The sequence below is a fragment of the Zalophus californianus genome, chromosome 10 (genome assembly GCF_009762305.2).
Source record: "Zalophus californianus isolate mZalCal1 chromosome 10, mZalCal1.pri.v2, whole genome shotgun sequence".
Taxonomy (NCBI): domain Eukaryota; kingdom Metazoa; phylum Chordata; class Mammalia; order Carnivora; family Otariidae; genus Zalophus; species Zalophus californianus.
Window position 1 is genome coordinate 106,552,615 of NC_045604.1, and position 17,650 is coordinate 106,570,264.

The 17,650-nt window shown below is 56.5% G+C and overlaps 2 protein-coding genes across 8 annotated transcripts; both read right to left on the reverse strand.

The window, feature by feature from the left end:
* Positions 1–1,597: 1,597 nt before the first annotated feature.
* On the reverse strand, positions 1,598–7,139 carry PCOLCE (procollagen C-endopeptidase enhancer). Its single transcript, XM_027611778.2, has 9 exons — positions 6,664–7,139; positions 5,705–5,813; positions 5,007–5,265; positions 3,970–4,094; positions 3,319–3,455; positions 2,776–3,005; positions 2,439–2,516; positions 2,149–2,319; positions 1,598–2,014 (listed from the first exon to the last, which is right to left on the reverse strand). The coding sequence occupies exons 1-9, from the start codon at positions 6,753–6,755 to the stop codon at positions 1,848–1,850; spliced, it is 1,368 nt and encodes a 455-aa protein (XP_027467579.1). The 5' UTR covers positions 6,756–7,139; the 3' UTR covers positions 1,598–1,847.
* A 659-nt stretch (positions 7,140–7,798) lies between these two features.
* Positions 7,799–17,595, reverse strand: FBXO24 (F-box protein 24). 7 transcript variants are annotated; one of them, XM_027611771.2, is made up of 10 exons: positions 17,271–17,595; positions 14,990–15,088; positions 14,707–14,890; positions 13,529–13,767; positions 13,039–13,273; positions 12,006–12,164; positions 11,615–11,736; positions 11,208–11,339; positions 8,813–8,983; positions 7,799–8,477 (listed from the first exon to the last, which is right to left on the reverse strand). In XM_027611771.2, exons 1-10 carry the CDS (start codon positions 17,307–17,309, stop codon positions 8,115–8,117), a joined length of 1,743 nt encoding a protein of 580 aa, XP_027467572.2. In that variant the 5' UTR covers positions 17,310–17,595; the 3' UTR covers positions 7,799–8,114. The 7 variants fall into 7 exon arrangements, with proteins under 7 accessions (XP_027467572.2, XP_027467574.2, XP_027467573.2 ...); XM_027611773.2 differs by lacking the exon at positions 17,271–17,595 and adding an exon at positions 15,431–16,391; XM_027611772.2 differs by lacking the exon at positions 17,271–17,595 and adding an exon at positions 15,362–16,391 and having other exon boundaries at positions 11,615–11,667.
* Positions 17,596–17,650: the final 55 nt, after the last annotated feature.

Consider the following 17,650-nt stretch of genomic DNA (forward strand, 5'->3'; position numbering starts at 1 on the left):
TGGCCTGAGCCAAAATCAAAATCAGGCGCCCCAAAGCCATTTTTTCCCCTTTGCTTCTTTTCCAGCTGCTTTTCTTGCTAGGACTTGCACCCCCCACCCCACTCTACACATGCCTCCTGATACAAAAAGCATATGTCCTCCTTGTGAGGGACAAAGAGGTAAGCCTCTTTGGAGGCTTCCAGTACAGTAGGTGATACCTAGGGAATGACCTGACAGAACCACCATCATGTGCCTATTTCAGACCACTGGCACTGGATCTCTCCAGGCCAAGACCCCCTGGCTTCAGGGAATGAGTGACTTATGAAGGACACCTGGACCCTATCCTTGTTCTGACTAGTTCCTGGATGCCTGAGAGGACACGTGCACCAGACCCCAAGAAAAGACGAGACTCATGCTCTTTTCCTCTCCAAGTCTCCAGAACGCTCAGTCCATCTCTCTCTCTCTCTCTGTATATATGTACATATTGGCTCTCCGCACCCAACCTGCCTGCATCAGGATCTCAGCCCACGGCTCCTCTCCTGAGTCTCCCTTTCCTGCATGGGACTCAGAAATCACTCACATTTGCACAAAGAAGTAGGAGTTACCAACCCTGCCACTTGCAGCATCCCACTGAATCTTCGACTCCTTTCACAAAAGAAGTGGCCTCGGCAAGGTGAAGGATCTCACCCAAGCCACACAACTGGTTAGCAGTAGAGCAAAAACAAAGTTCATCTTATCCCAAAGCCCCCCCCCCCCCAGCAAATGTAGAAACCCCTTTATCCTTTTAGGCTTTTGTTTTCTTGATAGCACAGCTTCATTTGACACCGTGTTTATTTTATTATTTACATGCTCCAGTAGAATGTACTTTCCTCCCCACAAGAGCAGAAACTTTGCTTTGTCTTCTGGTTCATTCCAAAGTGCCTGACATTTGGAATGAACAAATGAGTGACTAGGAATGAACTTTGAGCTGAGATCCGATTGACGTTAGGAAGCAAGCCATTAAAAATCAGTGGAGAGCATCCTGGTTGGAGGGGATAAGCTAAGGCAAAGCCCCAAAGCAGGAGGGTCCTAGAAATGCCAAGGAGCCGCCGAGACGGGATGGAACGGCACTTGCACGGGAGACAACAGTGAGAGATGACATAAGGTGGGAAGGTTGGATGCAGGTCACCTAGAGCCTGAGTCTGCAGTAGGACTTTGGATTTTATTCTGAGACGGACCTGAAACTATGGGAGAGGTTTTCTTTATTTCTGTTTTTTTTAACAGCTTTATTGAGATATCTTAGACATATAAAAATTGTATATATTTAAGCTGTACAACTTGAGGGGCGCCTGGGTGGCTCAGTCAGTTAAGTGTTTGACTTCGGCGCAGGTGGTGATCTCAGGGTCCTGGGATCTAGCCCTGCATCGGGCTCCCCACTTGGGGGACGGGGGAGGGCGGTTTGCTTGTCCCTCTCCCTCTGCCCCTCCCCCTACTTGTGCTCTCTTTCTCAAAGAAAAAATCTTTAAAAAAACAAAAGGTGTACGATATTTGGATTTATGTACACAGTGTGAAAAGATCACCACAGTCAAGCTAATTAACACATCTGACACCTCTCCGTAGTTCGATTGTGTGTGTGTGTGTGTGTGTGTGTGTGTGTGTGTGTTGAGAATAAGGGAGAGTTTTGAGTAAAGGGGTGACAAGGTCTTACATTCTTAAAAGATTGCTCTGTATACTAAACATCTGCTGAGTTTAACGAACGAATGAAATCTCCTAGATGGGCACCCCCAGACCATAGAAATGGAGATGTGACCCCTTCCTCAGTCAAGAAACATTTATTTGGATCAGAAAGGAGTCTCTAGGGCTCTGGGCTGGGAAGGCCGGCAGGGGTTTCAGGCCTGGGACCCAGCAGCCCGAACAGGCTGGGAGGGGCACTTCCTCTTGCTGAGGTTGGTGAGGATCTGGTCCTGGTTGGGCCGGTAGAGCACCACAAAGCTCTCTGCAGGAAGGACAGGCCCTCTGTTCTCTTCCACCTGGCCCATCATCAGATAACTGGCTCCTGGGGGAGGAGAAGGAGGGAGCGAGAGTGTGTTATGGAGACCTTGTAGACGCACCTACCTCCTTGTCAGAGTCCTTCAGATTCTATCATTTTCGTGAGGCTACGTCCTCTCCCCATTTTGCCACATCCGTTACCTTTCTTCATGGGGGGGCACTGCTTGCAGGGCACATAAAACTTCAGGGGGGTGTCAGTGAGTGGAGAGGGCAGGTCCAGGCCTCCAGTTTTATAAGCACCAATGAGACTGACAGTGACAGTGAGGCCCTCTCCTGGGCCCCGAACCATGGACTTCACTGTTGCGGTCACCACTGTGAGAGAACGGGGGTGAGAGGTGAGGAGACAGGAGGCCAGCTCAGGGCTGGAGCCAGGAGGGGGACTTTGAGCACAGGAGAGGAGGTTGGAGCTGTTGGCAGGGGGGGCTTCTTACCCAGGCTGCTGGAACAGAAGTTGCTCTGCAAGGTGCCTGTGCGGCGGCATTGCTTAGGGCAGGACGCAGCGGGCACGTCTAGGAGGGAGAGAAGGTGCTGTTTGTGGAGGGGGACCCACCCAGCAGGTAGGAAGGGCCACTTTCCTCATAACAACTTCACTGATTTCAATTCATTCAGAGCTCCATCCAGCGTTGGGCCCCAGCACCCAGTACCAGACCTCAGTACAGAGCACCAGTGAGTGATGTATGAATGAATGAATGAATGAGTTTGGAAAGGAGGTCTCTTTGAAACACTCTCTTCAGTCTGTGTCCCCTTCCTTCCCCTTCCCAGACTCACTGGGGGCCCCCGGAGTTGCCTGGGCCTCAGAGGAGGCCTTCGGTTTTTCCGCAGACGGGAGTCCGGGCTTGGGGAGCGCGGTACCCGGCCGGGCATCCTCCCCCTGGCTCCGGGCCTGCCCTTCAGCACCTCGCGGCAGGGTCTTGTAGGAGGCGGAGAAGCCATCCGCCGTGACACTGAGGTCAGAGACGAACTGGACGAGGAGCTCGTTCCCTTCGGAGGAGATGGGACTGCAGGTGGCGGGGCACCGGGGGAAGCGTCAGGGGGGGGCTTGTCATCTCCGCCCTGGCTTGGCTGTAGCAGCTTCCTGACTTTGCAGGACCTACTCGCCTCTCGATCCGTGGACCCGTCCTGGTGCCAAGCCAGGTCTCTTGCCTGGTCCCGTACTTGTTCCGCCCACCCGTTTGGGGCTCACGGGTTCAGATCCCGCCTCTTCAGCTAGGCCTGGCCTCTCCCCACCCCCCACCCCCACTCCCTTCCCTAGAAAGGCGGAGACGCCCGGACCCACCAACCCCCCCCCCCCCCCCCGGTCTGTCCCCTCACCCCGGGGCCGTGTCGCCGCAGAACTTCCCCAGCCTTTTGGCGTCATCGCTCACGGCTCCGTTGAACACGCTGACCGAGTCGTAGCGGCAGTAGGTGTCCGGCTCCAGGTCAAACTTCCCGAAGGTCAGCGAGATCACCTGTCCGCCGGGAGAGAGGAGGCTGCGCGGCGGGACCCCGGGCGGCTCGAGGGCGCGGAAGCCCTGCATCCCTGGCCTCCTCCGGAAGCCCGGAAGCTTGCGGCAGCCTCCTCTCCCCCCTCCCGTGTCCCCCGGAGCCCCCTCTTAAAGCATTCACACCACCGCTCCGAGGGTCACACGCCCAGGGGAACCCTTCGGCAGCATCTTCCGTCTTGGGCAAGGTCTAGTCCAGGCTCACGCTCGAGGAACAGACCCAGCATCACCTCCAGCGCCACCACATACACACACAAAACACCGTTTATAGATCAGCATTGTGTACCTCGCTCTCGTAAGACTCGTCACAGGTGTGATTTTACATTTTTTGTTTGAGTGCAAGCAGTTCTGGGTCTGTTTTTGCTCCCTAGCGCGAGCTCAATGGTGGGGACATTAGCAGATGGTCAGTAAATCTTTGCTGGCTGCATGCTGGAGAACGCCGCCTGGGTCCCCGAGGGCAGCCCGGGCAGGGGGTCGGTACCTGGTCCGGGGGCGCGATGATGTGCCAGGAACAGCTGATGCCCGGGGGGTAATCGGACTCGGGCCAGTTGGGCGTGGTCAGGGTTCCCTGGGCCTTCTCCAGCCGCCCCCCGCAAAATTGGTGCTCTGGGGAGGGGAGAAAGGAGTGGGGGTGGGAGGCGGTGGAGACCCTCCGTCAGCTCGAAGAGAGCTCTAGGCTGGAAGCCTGTGCTGGAAGCTCGGACGTCTGGGTCTCAGCATGAGGGGACGAGAAGAGGGGTAGGGAAGGGGGAGGTGTGGTTAGCAGAGAGGGGGCTTGGAGGAGCAGGGCTCAGGGGAGTCTTGGACCTCCGGCGCCCAGGCAGGCGGTGGAAGGGGGAGGAGGCATTGGCTGGACACGCTCCCTTCTCTCCCCTCCCCCTGACCCGCGACCACACCGCTCCTCTTCCCCTGGGAGATCCCATCTCCCCGGTCCGGCGGAAGAGTCCCCTTTGCAGGCTGGGGAAGCCCTCACGTTGTGAGGGTGCCCTCAAATTGGGGCACAGCCCCAGAGGCCTCTTTGGGGAGGTCTCTGCCTTAAACATTAAAATGTTTAATGGGGAGACTTCGGCCGCCAGGAGGGGGTGATGGGACCGCAATCGGGAGCCCCGGGCTGGGTGTAGGGTGCTCCGGGTCGGGGGAACCTAGTCCCCCAGCCCGGGGGTGCCCGCCCCCTCACGCCCGTCTGAGGGAGCCCGATTGCGGACGGGGGCGGGCAGTTACTCACCGTCCCAGTAACCCCAGGCCGCCCATTCCACCCGCGGGTCGGTGACCCATTTCCGCCTCGCGCCTGGGGGGGGGCCTGGAAGAGGGGGTGGGTGGGAGCGGGAGGGGGGGAGAGAAGACGGGGAGGAGGGACTGAAGGGGCAGTTAGTGAGGAAAAAGGGTAAGGGAGGTAATGGGGGCCCTAGGCTCTCGGGCGCGGGGTTTGGCTCGGGGTGGAGGTTAAGGCTGGGGGCGGGGCCTGCGCCGGGGGCGGGGCCAGGGGAGGGGGGAAGGCGGAGGTGAGGGAGGTCTCACCAGTGCCTGAGGTGGCCCTCCCGCTGTACCAGAGCAGGAAGCCTCGTCCTCCCGTGCCCTCGTCCGCCGTCATTCTTAGGGTCACCTGGTTGCCGGGGGCGACCAAGGGCGCAGGCCGGAAGGTCCCGCAGAAGCGTCCAAGCCGCTGGCCCGAGGTTCCAGACCCGACAAAGACCTCCAGGGCATCATAACGGCAGGCCGAGTGCTGCTCCAGGTCGAAGACGCGGAAGGAAAGGGACACAGTCTGGCCCTCAGGGACCTGAAGGCGGGGACAGCGAAGAGGACCTGCAAAGTCAGGCCACACAAAACCCAGGCGGAGGGTACTTCTCTTTCCCCAAGCATCTCATACAGAAACCGGGCCAGAACAGGAAGGGACCCCATCAGAGTGCAGAGCAGAGGGCCTGGGCCCCGCAGCAGCTTGTGGCTTGCGCAGGGGACAAGACCTGAGGGCAGGAATGGGGTTCGGAGTGGACGAGCGGGCCCTGAGTTAAGGAAGGTGTGAGGACACGTTGCCACGTGTTATTGTGGGCACTGCCGCCCTCAGTGACCAGAGGGGACGGGCTTGGACTTCCCTGGGAGAAGGGGTGGTGCAGGGACCGGAGTGGGGAGCAGGGGGTCGGTCGGCAGACTGGGGTTCCCTTAGCAGTCAGGCCTGGGAGACTTCAACAAGGGGGTAGTGATCAGAAGGGCCTTCTCACCGTTATTGTCCAGATGCACTCCTTATTGGGGGGGTAGAGGTTGGGGAAACCCTCACTTGCCACGTAACCTGACTCCCCGGTCACATCCCCTCCACACAGGAACACGGGTCTGGAGAACAGGAGAGGGGTCAGCCATGAGTGAAGGAGAGCTTGGGAAGGATAGGGTACTGAGGATGGGGGGGGGGCAGGGAGGGAAGCCAGGGGGATGGAGGAGGAAGGCCTAGGGGATCTGGGGCAGCCTCAGCCAGCCAGACCTGGATTGAGAGGATTAGGAACAAGTGGGGCCAGCAATTTGGCTGTCTCCAACACCCCTAAATCCCCACCCCCACCCCAACAGGAATTCCCGGAATCCTCCCCGGGCTGTTCCTCACTCTCCCCCCTCGCCCTGCCTGGCAGTCGGGGACAGGAGCCGCCTAACTACTTCCAGATGTGGACACAGCCACGAGGCCATGGGGGGGGAGGGGGCGGAGAGATGAGCAGCAGCAATGATGGCCCTCACGTTGAACCTGGAGACCAGATTTCCCCAGCTCCCAACCTTTGCCCTGCTCCTGTTCCTGCTAAATACTTGAGTATCTGACTCCCAAGTCTCCCACTCGCTCCCCCCTCCCCCCCCCCACCTCTAATTCCCTCCTGGAATCCAGATGTCCAGCTACCAGGCAAGTTCAGGGTCTTGGTGCTCTCAGGTTCCACGGGGGGCCAAGGGTCTGGGTGGATGGGGAGACTTAGGGGACAGGGGACAAAAGGTGGAGGAACGGTGGGGGGGGGCAGTGGTGACCCGCAGAAGATTGTGGTCTTGCAGTAGGGAGGGAGAACTTGGGGGCTAGGGAAGACTTGGGGCTGCAGGAGATCTGGGGGGTGGTGTGTTAGTGAAGGAATCCACAGGATCCACAGGCAAAACCCCCAGGAATCAGGGCTTTTGACGCTCACTCAAGCTATCTGGAAGGTGCCAAGAGACCTACCTGGTATAGTTGGGGGTCTGGCCCTGGGCGAAAGGTAGCAGGGCCCAGGCAGTGAGGACCCCCAAGAGGGAGGCTGTGGCAGCAGGCAGCATGGCCGGGGGGGAGAGGCGCTGGGGTCCTCGAGGCGGCAGCTGAGTTTAGCGGCGGCAGCAGCCGGGATAATCAGTGCCAGATGAGGCGGCCTCGGGTGTGTGGGCGTGGGGACTGGCCAGTGGGGCGGGCGGTGGGGAAGGCGGGACAGGGAGAGTTTAGTCGGGACAGTGGTGAGTCCAGGGGCCTCTCTACATCCAGGACACATAAATATTGACCTAAGGAGGGGGTGGAGCAATGAAGGGCAGAGGGAGCATCGACCCTCAGCCATAATGCAGGCATCAAGTACTGTCATCTGGAAGCCCACTCTGCCGGGTGCCCGAACATCCTGCGAACAGCCTCTGGTCCTTCCTCATGATCATCCCCATGTCTGCCTCCTCAGCACCCACAGGAAGTCCTTCCCTTGACCCCCCAACATCCAGTCACTCACCCCTTCCTAACTCCCCCCCCCCCCCCCCCCCGCCACCGCCACCGCTCCAGCTTATTTTCCACTTCAAATTTCTACTGTCTTCTCCCCATCCCTGGGCCAGACCAGGCCAAGGAGAAAATTCTTTCTGCTCACCCATTTTTCTCTCCCAAATATTTGGAGGCATGGGAGTGGGCTAGGGAGGCATGGTATGTGGATAAAGGGAGCCTCCCCCTCATTGAGGAAGAAGAAGATGGAGGAGAAAGTGAGGGAAAGGGACAGCACGTGAGACTACAGCTGGAAGGTAAATGGGAGGAGGGGAAGAGGGGCCTGACTCCGCAGGGACCGAGGGAAATGGGTAGGAAGCTCTGTGAGGTCAGAAACAAGTGGCCTCCTCAGGATGGGAGTAAGTCTGAGGGACAGAGGATCCGAGTAAGAGAACCAAGTAGCATATGTTGACTGCATTGTTCCAGAAGGTGGGGCTTGGACTTCCAAGTCTAGAAGCCTGGGCCAGTCTTGGGAGTGGGAGGGGAAAGCAAACAGAGATTTAGGGGGTCAGGTCCGCCGCAGCACCTGAATGCTTGAGCCGCTTCTGCCCCGCCCACCCCCGGCCCCTCTCCTGCCCTCTGTTGCCCACCGAGCCAGGCATTGGGCCCCCGTTCCCTGCCCCATTTTCCTCCCAGGCCCCAGGGCTCCAAACCGGGCCTCACTTCAGCCTTTTATTCTATTTGTCCATCAAATCTCTTGTCCATGATAGATTGGGGGCCCCTCCTGGGCAGCCCCCCGAACAATCTTACAAAACAGTTCCCGGTTCATCCTGGCACGTCTAGCAATCTCCACCCCACCCCCCCCCCCCCATGTGCACATGCAGTGTTTACTGCTACCACCCCATTTCTCCTTAGCTCCTGGCCCAGGGCCAGACTCTCCCTCCAGGGGTGAGATTAGGAGAGGGGGGTCAGCTCTCAGGGGTTGGGGGGCCTGAGCCAACCCCCGCAGCAGTCCTCTGCAGCAGGTCCAAGGCCTCCCAAAAGAAATCCTTCTGTGCGGCCATCAAGGGCATCCAGCCCACGATCTCCTTCATCTTTTCCATGCGATCCTGCAATGTGGGGCAACTGTGGATCTGGTTGAGGTACTCCTCACAGGCCTGGGCCGCCCCCCCAGGGTCCTGGGATGCTCCGGCCCCCAGGCTGGGCTCGGGGGTCCCCACCACCCTGCTGGCTGGAAGGTCCCGATAGGTGGGGTGGTGCTCGATGTCATGGCTGGACAGCATGTAGAGACACTCTCTGGTAGAGCAGAGGGAACAGGCACACAAAGGGACCTTGGAGGAGAGAAGGGGCGTGGCTGAGTGGGGCCTTTACTGAGGGGCTCCCAGGAAGCCCCAGCTGTTGTGTTCTTCCCTCTCAGACCAGCCCCGAGCCAGCAAATGAGCTCGGACTGGCCAAGCCCCAAGGTTGTGTGAGGTCAGAGAGGGCCAGCAGGGTCTGCTAAGGGAGAGAGCCAGGAGCCGTGGTGTGGGGCTGGGAAGGGAGGCAGGTGGTGCTGGGACGATGGGGCCCCCGGGTTCCTGCAGGAGCCCCGGCTACGTTGCTATGCCACCTCGCTCTAATTGCTCCTGCCCTCCCTGGTTGCCTGCTTGTCGGACAGTGCTCTGACCTTGACGTGGAGCTTCACGAAGGAGGCACTCCCCTTAGGCCAGCCAGGGAGGCGGCCCCCAGCCCCACAGCCGCAGCCCAGCAGCTCCTTGCTGAAGTCCGAGCCCTGGCTCAGCACCAGGGAGTGGTTGAGGCCACACCACAGGGCAATGGGGCGTTGCAGATAATGCACCTGAGGACACAGAGCCAGGATCCCTAAGGTGGGAACGCCAAGGACCTGGGGGCCCGGATAGGACAGGAAGGCCCAGGGAAGGATCTAGGGAAACGAGGAGAGGAAAGCGAAGGGACTCAGCACCCCCCCCCACCCCACCTGCCACCCAGCCAGGAGGGAGACCAGCAGCAATCTCCCCCTCCTTGGTTCTCCTGCAGCCCCAGTCGGACTGCACGGGGTCTAGCACTTCTGCTGGTTCCTCGTCTTTGCTCCCCAGAAAACAGGCTACTGGTCTGAGCCCAGGGTCGGCTATCTGCTCCCTCATTGTCACCCCAGGCCTGTGCCAGGCCAGCCTCTCATCCTGCCTTCCAGCCCGGGGAGGAGGGCTATCCTTCCTCTTCCCAAAGCTGAAAGACCCCCTCCCTGTGCAATTCCAGGTCGGGCCCCAGGAAGGACTTTCCTTCCACTTACTCCTCCCTTCTCTCTCCAGCATGTTCAACTTGTCCTATCGCTCTCTTTCAAACTGGCGACCCTATTTTGAAAAACAACATTGCCACCTGATTCCTGCGGCTTCCGATGGCTGTCTTTTAGGCAGCAGAACTGGTTACATGACCAGTCTGGGGCTGACCCCATTCTTGTTCTCACCACAGCCGGGCTTTCTCTGCTTACTAAGCTACTGACATGTTCTCTCCAAATGCACTTGACCTCCCGGCTGCCAAATCCCAGGGCCTCTCCTGCACACTTCCTCCTGAGATCATGAGGGCTTTAATTTTGAAGATACAGGTTAAGTAATTTAGGGTCATCATAGAAAAATTATAAAATATTGGCGAGCAAAGATTAATTTAAAAATCACTGGCAAGGGGCGCCTGGGTGGCTCAGTTGGTTAAGCACCCAGACTCTTAATATTGGCTCAGGTGTTAATCTCAGGGTCGTGAGTTCGAGCTCCGTGTTGGGCTCCATGCTGGGTATGGAACCTACTAAAAAAAAAAAAAAAAAAAAAATCACTGGGAATCCCACCACCTACTGTGAATATCTTGCTGGATATTCTTCTTCACTGCTGCTTGTGTGTGTGTGTGTATGTGTACATATGTATAAATTGTATATATATATTTTTAAATTGTATATTTTTAAACAAAAATGGGATTGTATTATATAAAATAATTTCACACTTTTTTTTTTCACCGAAAAATATGGCCTGACCATCTTTCTGTGTCAGTAAGTATAGTCCTGCATTATCTGTCACCATGAGTCACCCCCTCCTGTTTGAAACTCTCTGAGCCCACGGCTTCTGGGATTTGGCATCTGAGGGTGTGCCCCTCCGGTCTCAGAGACGGCCTTTTCATTCCCTCTGCCTACAACATCGGCTCCTGCCCGGGCTTTGCTCCTCTATCCCTACTTCTGTCCGTGTCAGCCTTGTTCTGACATGGAATCTAATGGCAAGGAGACATTTCCACTTTAGAAAAAGTCCAAATTCATGCCCTGCCTCTTCCCTCAAGCCAGCCTCCCTTCCACGTTCGTAGGCATGCCATCTTTCTTCAAGGGGTCTCGCGCCAGAGCCCCTTTTGTCCTCAGGGCCTTCTCCTCACATCTCAGCAGGGCCTGTTCATTTCCTTCCAAAACATCTCCGGGATCCATTCTTTTGGGCCCTCACTGCCCCCGGCTCTTGTCTCAAGTGCTGTTGGGGCTCCACAGTCTCCCAGTGGGCTTCTCATTCCGCAGCCTCCTGTTCTCAGTCATCCGTGGGGGTTACGTTCTGCTCCCGAAACCTGCAGTGACTCTTTCCCAAAGCTATGCTTCTCCGGGCTCACCCCCACCTGCACCGCCTCATATCTACCGGTTTCTGAAACACCGTCTCTGCTTTAGGTATGTGCCAGCTGCGTTGTCGTCCCCACTATGCAGAATGCCTCTCCCTGTGCCCACCCGAATCCGATCTCAGCCACCAGGACCTGATCACATCTCACCTCTTCTGGTTAGACCAGCCCCCCCACCCCACCCCCCACCCCGGTCTCCCTGCTTCACTGAATTCCTATTGCACTTACAGCAAGCACTGCACAGAACGGACCTCATAGTGCCAACCCTGGGAAAGACATGCACCAGTAGTACCACAGGCCTTACGCACTGGTTGGCTTAACTTCCCCAGGGAGTAAGGAGTGGATTCTAAAGAGAGTGGAGAATCGGAGAGATCCGGGGGTTAGGGAATTGGAGGAAGGGGGTCCGGATGAGAGTAACTGAGAAACAGTCTCACCTGTGTGGGTTCCCCTCGGTCCATTCTGTCCCCTGTTCCCAGCTGCCCGTATCTGTTATTTCCCTGCATGAAGAGTCGGCCAAATTCATCCACCAGGCCAAGGTGATTGTAGCCAAGAGCGCAAAATAGGACCTAAGAAGTAAGAAAGAGGAGGTGGGCATTCAGTTCCCTCCAGAGGAACCCTGAGCTCCGGAATCTCCCAGGTGCTAACCTGCCATTCCCAGCTGACTTCTTTTGGCCTTGCCCGCTGGCCTCGCCCGCTGCCTCGCCCCTCTCTCTGGGTCCCCTGTCCCTCCCTGAGCAATCATTTGATCCCTGCTCATATTTCAGACCTCTGGTACCTTTCAAACCCTAACCCACCCCCCTCTGCCCACCCCCTGGTCTGCCCCATTCCTCCAGTATCCTACCTTGGCAGGCAGTGAGAGAGCAAGTGGCATCTGCTGGTCCAGGGGGTCAAAGGCTTGAAGGGTCCCAAAGAGATCACGATACACCCCTGGGGTATGCACCTCAAAATACACTCCCCCCTGGTCTGGGGGGTCAGGAGCCCTCAGCTCAGCAGCTTTGGGCACCTATTTCCTAGAGCTAAGGCCCTACCTGGGATAAAAGCTGTAAGACCCGGGGTGTCTCACACCCACTAGCAATACACCAGCTATGATATCTGGGGACCTAAACTCATCTTTTCACTAGGATGCCCGAGAGGGTCCACCACAGAGCTGGAGTAAGTATCAGGGGGCGCTGTCCATATCTAGAAGGTCTGTTTAAGACCAGGGTCTGGGGAAGAAGGAAGGTGGTCCTTACCTGTGATGTAGAGAGTACTGCTCTGGTTGGAAGCCATGCCGGCCACACGAAGGTGAGGCAGGCAACGGGACACCTTCCTCAGGGCCAGCTGAACTGTGTAGGAGCGCGGCTGGTCCAGCTGGGTTTCATTCACTACCAAAGAGTAGATCTTTCCTTCCTCTGGGAGATGGGGAGAGGCAGATAATTATGTGGGGGAGGGAACCCCCCCCAATATCCACATTAAGTTCCCAGTAGACCCTCTAAGCCATACGGATGAAACATTTACTGCCCTGGAGTGGGGCTGGAAGAAAAAGGGTAGAAATGGAATAAGGGAAGAGTGACCTTGAGTTGTCCAAACTCTAGCCCTTTACCACCAAAAATAAATCAGGGAAGTCCTTGGGTGTGAAAGACGAGTGGAGAGAACACCTAATAGTCAGATTTGGCAGAATCCAATTGGAGTGTTAGGAAGAATGATGCTGACAAATCGGGGCCCTGCCTGGCATGAAGAAGTCCAGAGGGTCTCAAGCTTGGGAGTGTGGTCAAATAAGGGGGACAGGGGCACGAGTCTGGCTCAGTCAGAAGATTTTGTGACTCTTGATCTCGGGGTTGTGAGTTTGAGCCCCACATTCGGTGTAGAGATTGCTTAAATAAATAAAACAAAAACTTAAATATATATATATACACACACACACACACATATATATATATATATATATATATATATATATATATATATGACAATGAGCAAGTTGGGGGGGGAAATTTGGGGAATTAAGTGTAGTGTCTAACAGGGAGGTTACAAAAGTTAGAATTTTTAAAAACTGGCCTTCCACTAGAACAGTGGTTTCTAAACTATTTTTTGCAGCAGCGCCCTTTACTCATATGAAACACACAGAATCTTAGATGAGGAGACAGACAAAAAAGCAAAGCTCTTGGGTTTGAGAGCAGGATGAGTTGACTTGCAGAAACCCATGTGAGAGCCCTCCCCCTCCCCTGCAGCAGGTCCCGAAGAATCTGTAGAAAGCAATTTGCAAACCACTGCTCTGGGCCATACCTGTGAGAAGCAACAGAGCCCGCTGGGTCTCCTGACCGACCAGCACGATCTGTTTGAAGCTCATGGAGTGGTGGAAGGTCATCTTGAAGACCCGCTGCCCACTGGACTGCAGATAGACCTCGACACAGTCACAGGCCCGGCTGCCAGTTGTGCCTACCACACCTGGCTGCTCCCGAGTGGCCAATACATAGAGGTATTTACGGTAAACTGTGTCACATCTTGGGTCCGAGGCAAACTGTAGGAAGAGATGAAGGTGTCTGGGATCTAGGCCTTGGAGTGGAATGAGGCTGGGCCAACGGGATCCTGGGGTGAGAGATGAGGTACTTGGGTTCAGGGCTGGGAAACGAGGACTTGTTTCTCAGTTCCTGGGACAGGAGGGCAACTGTCCCAAGGAGAATATCTCAGGGCTGGTGTGGGCCCTGGGTCCCCCCCCGCCCCCCCGCCTCCGCAGGAGGGGTGGGGTCTCGGCTGCCAGGGCTCTGCTACTCACATCCTTGGCTCCGCGACACAACACAACATAGCGGCAGGCTCGCTTCCACTGGATCTGGCCAAGGGTAGAGGAGACCAGGGCATTTTTGAGAAAGAAGAGGGTCCCCACGTAGTCAAGAATGAAGACGTGGTCCTTGGTGGGCAAGAAGCGGCGGTAGCCATGGGCTAGCAGGGGGGCTACACTCTTGCTGAGACAGCGGCGGCGGCCCCCAAATGCCTGGAAATACAGGCCCTTCGTGTCTGGAGAAGGGAAGGAGATGGAAGGCTCAAGGGGTCAGGATGGCACAAGGGAGAGGAATCAGAGCTTGGGCAGACTAGATTTCTTGGGTAGCATGGTATTTAGCAGCTCCCGTACCTAAGACTGGGGAACAGACCCCTTCTAAAGGACACTGGAAAGCTCAGAGGACATCTTTAATAATCCCCATGCCTGAACTTGAGTTCTCTGTCCCCCTCTGCCCCTCAGCCCAGGGCACTACACATGCTTTTAAGTGAGTGCTTCTTCAGTCCAACCTTGCATCAGAGATATCAGGGGGAAAATAATACATAGAAAAGCTGCAAAAAGAGGACTGAAAAAGGATGACTGAGAAAGGCCAGTAACCCCCCTCACCCCTTGCTCTGGATCTGCTATCTGGATCAGATCTGGATCTCCCTTAATCTCAAGTACTTGGATAGGGGCTCCCTGGGAATGGTTTAGAGCATGTTTCTCAGCCTGGGGTGATTCTGTCCCTCAGGTAACACTGACTGTCACAACTGGGGGGAGGTTTGCTCCTGGCATCCGGTGGGTGGAGGCCAGGGATGCTGCTAAATATCCTGCAATGCACAGGACAGCCCCCCCACTCCAAATAACTATTTGGCCCCAAATGGCAACAGTGATGAGGTTGAGAAACCCTGGTTTAGAGGAGGAAAAACTCCAGGTTTGGGGAGTGGAGGAGGTGTCCGGGATTTGGACAGAGACTTTGAATATGGAGGGAGGTTTGTCATGGATGCTAGTAATGCGGGTCCATCAGAGGGTGGAGCTAGAGGCTTGCAGGGGTGGAGGGCGTATGTTTTGAATCTCTTCCAGAGAAAGGGGCCCCGGAAGTTTGGCCGGGAATGCTGAGGCAACTCTAGGAAACTGGAGGGACCCCAGAATAAGGTAGGACAGAGGCAAAGAGAAGGGGAGTTTCTGGGGAGGTGTACAGTTAAGAATGGCAGCTCTCTTCCAGGGCCGGACCCCAGAACCCTGCTCTCGTAGGCGAGGACTGAGCCTGCGACAGATGCGTCTCCACACGCCCTCGGCATCGCACACTTCGTGGAAGTAGTGGCAGGTCTGGCCCAGAGCGACCACATCTCTGACTGGGAGGAATGAGATGATATGCTCCACCTGGGGGGCAGGAGGGAGGAAGCAGGGATCACCGGGGCCCCTCAGCGCTCTGGCCCCCTGTCCTTTACTCTTAATACCACCTCCCTGCGGAGGACTCACCAGCTCTGGGGGGAACAGCTGAACAGAAATAGGGTTCCCTCTCCCCTTCTTCTCTTCACCCCCAGGCTCTGGGCCACATGAAGGGCAGCTCCGCTTCACCTACCCAAGGAGAATGGGGAGCACAGGGGTTCCATGAGAGTCATGCCTCTTTTGCTCCCTTCTCTCAGCCTGTGTTTCATTAGCTACTTTCTTGGGGGCTCACAGCTCTGTCTTCCAGCTCCGTGTCCTCAAATCCTCCCATCTTTCTCTCTAGGTCCATGGGTCACCCCTCCCTATCTGCCGTGTTCCTTGGTCCACCGGCTCCAAAGAACCCCTCCCCCCGATCTCTGGCTGCCATCTTCTTGTCCTTCCCTTGGCTCGCTCGCCCCTCACCCGGAGCCCCTCCTCCCGTCCGCACAGCCCGGTGACTTTTTGCAGCTTTTGTCTCCGGCTTCTCCTCACCATCCTGACTGCCCCCTCCCTGCTCCTGCCCTCATCTCTCCGGGCCCCTTGGCCCCCCCGTAGTCAGCTCCCTGGGCCCCGTCCCTGCTGCCTTCCCCACACCATGTCCCCCGCCTGGGCTTGGGGGACCTCTGGGGCCCCTCTGCCTCCTAGGCCCCTCCCCCATGGAGTCTGGGAAGACAAACCTCTCTGTGACCTCACTGCCCAGCCACTGTGACCTATTTTCCCCAACCTGGCCTGGGATTTTCTCTTAGACAGCTCCTGGGTTCTAGCTCAGCTCTAGCCACCCAATGGCTCATGGGATATGCATTTTACAGGAGAGAGAAAGTGTGAACTACTGGTAGATGAGGCCTTTCCTTTTGGGGAGTAGTTGTGAGGTTCCTCCAATTGAGGCCCTTTTAGCACTAACTCTACTAGAGAAACACTGGTGAATTCTTCTATCTCAGCAGGCTAGGGCCTCCAGGGGATTTGTAGTCCACGAGTATAAACTCAAAAAAAAAAAAAGTATAAACTCAGTTTGACAGGTGAGCGGGGGAATGGTGACCCTGCTAGACTCTCCTACAGGAGAGCATGCACCAGATGAAAGTGGGAATGATTCACAAATTCTTTAGTCTCATAAAGCACACTCAAAAGCAGATTTCCTGGACAGTAACATCAATGCCTGTATGAAGGACAACCTATCAAGGTGGCAGAAAGGGACAGAATTACTCTGAACCTTGGGGTATCTCCCAGAGTCTAAGCTTTTAACGTAGTCTTATGGGGGGAGAGGGGTGCCATGTACGAGCAACAGCAGGATTTGGGAGTGTGTCTGTCTAGGTAGGACCAAAGGATCTACACCAATAAATCCAAGGAGTAACCGGGTCTTCCAGGAGCTCAAAGCTATCCAGTCCTGGACAACCAGCACTCAGCTGCCTAGTACTACTGAATTTATAGCGCTAGCTAATCGTCAACCACCCAAACTCCCTTATTCATGGTGAGTAGTAAACAACTAGTTTGAGACACCGTGGATGGAATTTTAATCATTCAGTAAATGTTTAGGAATGTCAACATTTGAGATGTGATTTATAAGAAACTTAAAAGTGGTTTGCGTTCAGGCAACTCTGACCATAGTACATGGACTATGTTATGCCACCTAAGAGGATGCTGAGATCTCTCAGCAGACAGAAAAAGGATCGTCGGCTTCCTCTGGTGTCTGGGTCCCCTTTGATCCACTCCATTTCAGCTCAGGAGGCGAAGAAAAGGGTGCAGATAGAAAAAGCCCACCACAGAAGCTGCTGGGAAACGGTGGGAAACCGGGCTTCTAGAGCAAGCGGTCAGTAACTTGCGGTTTGCTCTTGCCAACCCATCAACTTCTCTCCGCCTCAGTTTCCTCATTCGTAAAACGGAGGGCTTCTTCTGGAGGGCACGGTCCCTTCTGGACTAACACCCACCCCCACCCACCCCCCCGGCTCGTCATCACAGTTCCCGTCCAGGCGCGCTCTTCGGGGCGGGCTGGCCAGCCGGGCGGCAGCTCTGAAGGCTCTCCGGTCTCCCGTAACCCTTCCTCCAGGAGCTGAGCTGCGCCTCTCCGGTCTCTGGGAAGCCCCCCGCCCGCCGGGGCTCCGGACACCGCCGCAGGGCCTCAGCCTCCGCAGCCGGAAAGGCCTCCACGGTCCCTTCGGATGTCAACGACCCGCTGCGCACTGGCCTCAGGCGTCGCCTGGCCCCCACCCCGGCCTCCCTCGCGCCCTCAAAGCGGGCTCGCTCCCTAACATTTCCAGGTCGTACGCGCCACTCCAGCCCCTACACTGTTCCACCGGCGCGCAGCGCTCACATTCTTTACCTCAAAGTTCTAGCTCACCCGCCTCCTCCTAGGCGAAGGGACCGCCTTCTCGCCCATGCTATTGGTAGGTACAGCCGTCCCTCAGAGAAGAGGCCGGGCCAGGTTCCCTCCGGAGGATCTAATTGGCCTTCTCGACAGTCACTCGCCTGTATCTGGCTTGCGATTGGCCTCCGTTGGAAGAAAACCAGGAGCCCCGGCTTGCGGTCACTCGGCCTCTATCCCTTCTAGCGGAGGGCTGGCGTCCCCGTCTCCTAGTTAGACCTGATTGGCTCCATCCCCAGCCCTAAGCATTGCGATTGGATGCGGCTGCGCGGGGCGGGCCGGCCTGAAGCGTCGGCCGTTGGCGAGCGCTCCATTCTAGCCCCCTCCCTTCTGTCGCCTCACTCCGGCGCTGGAGT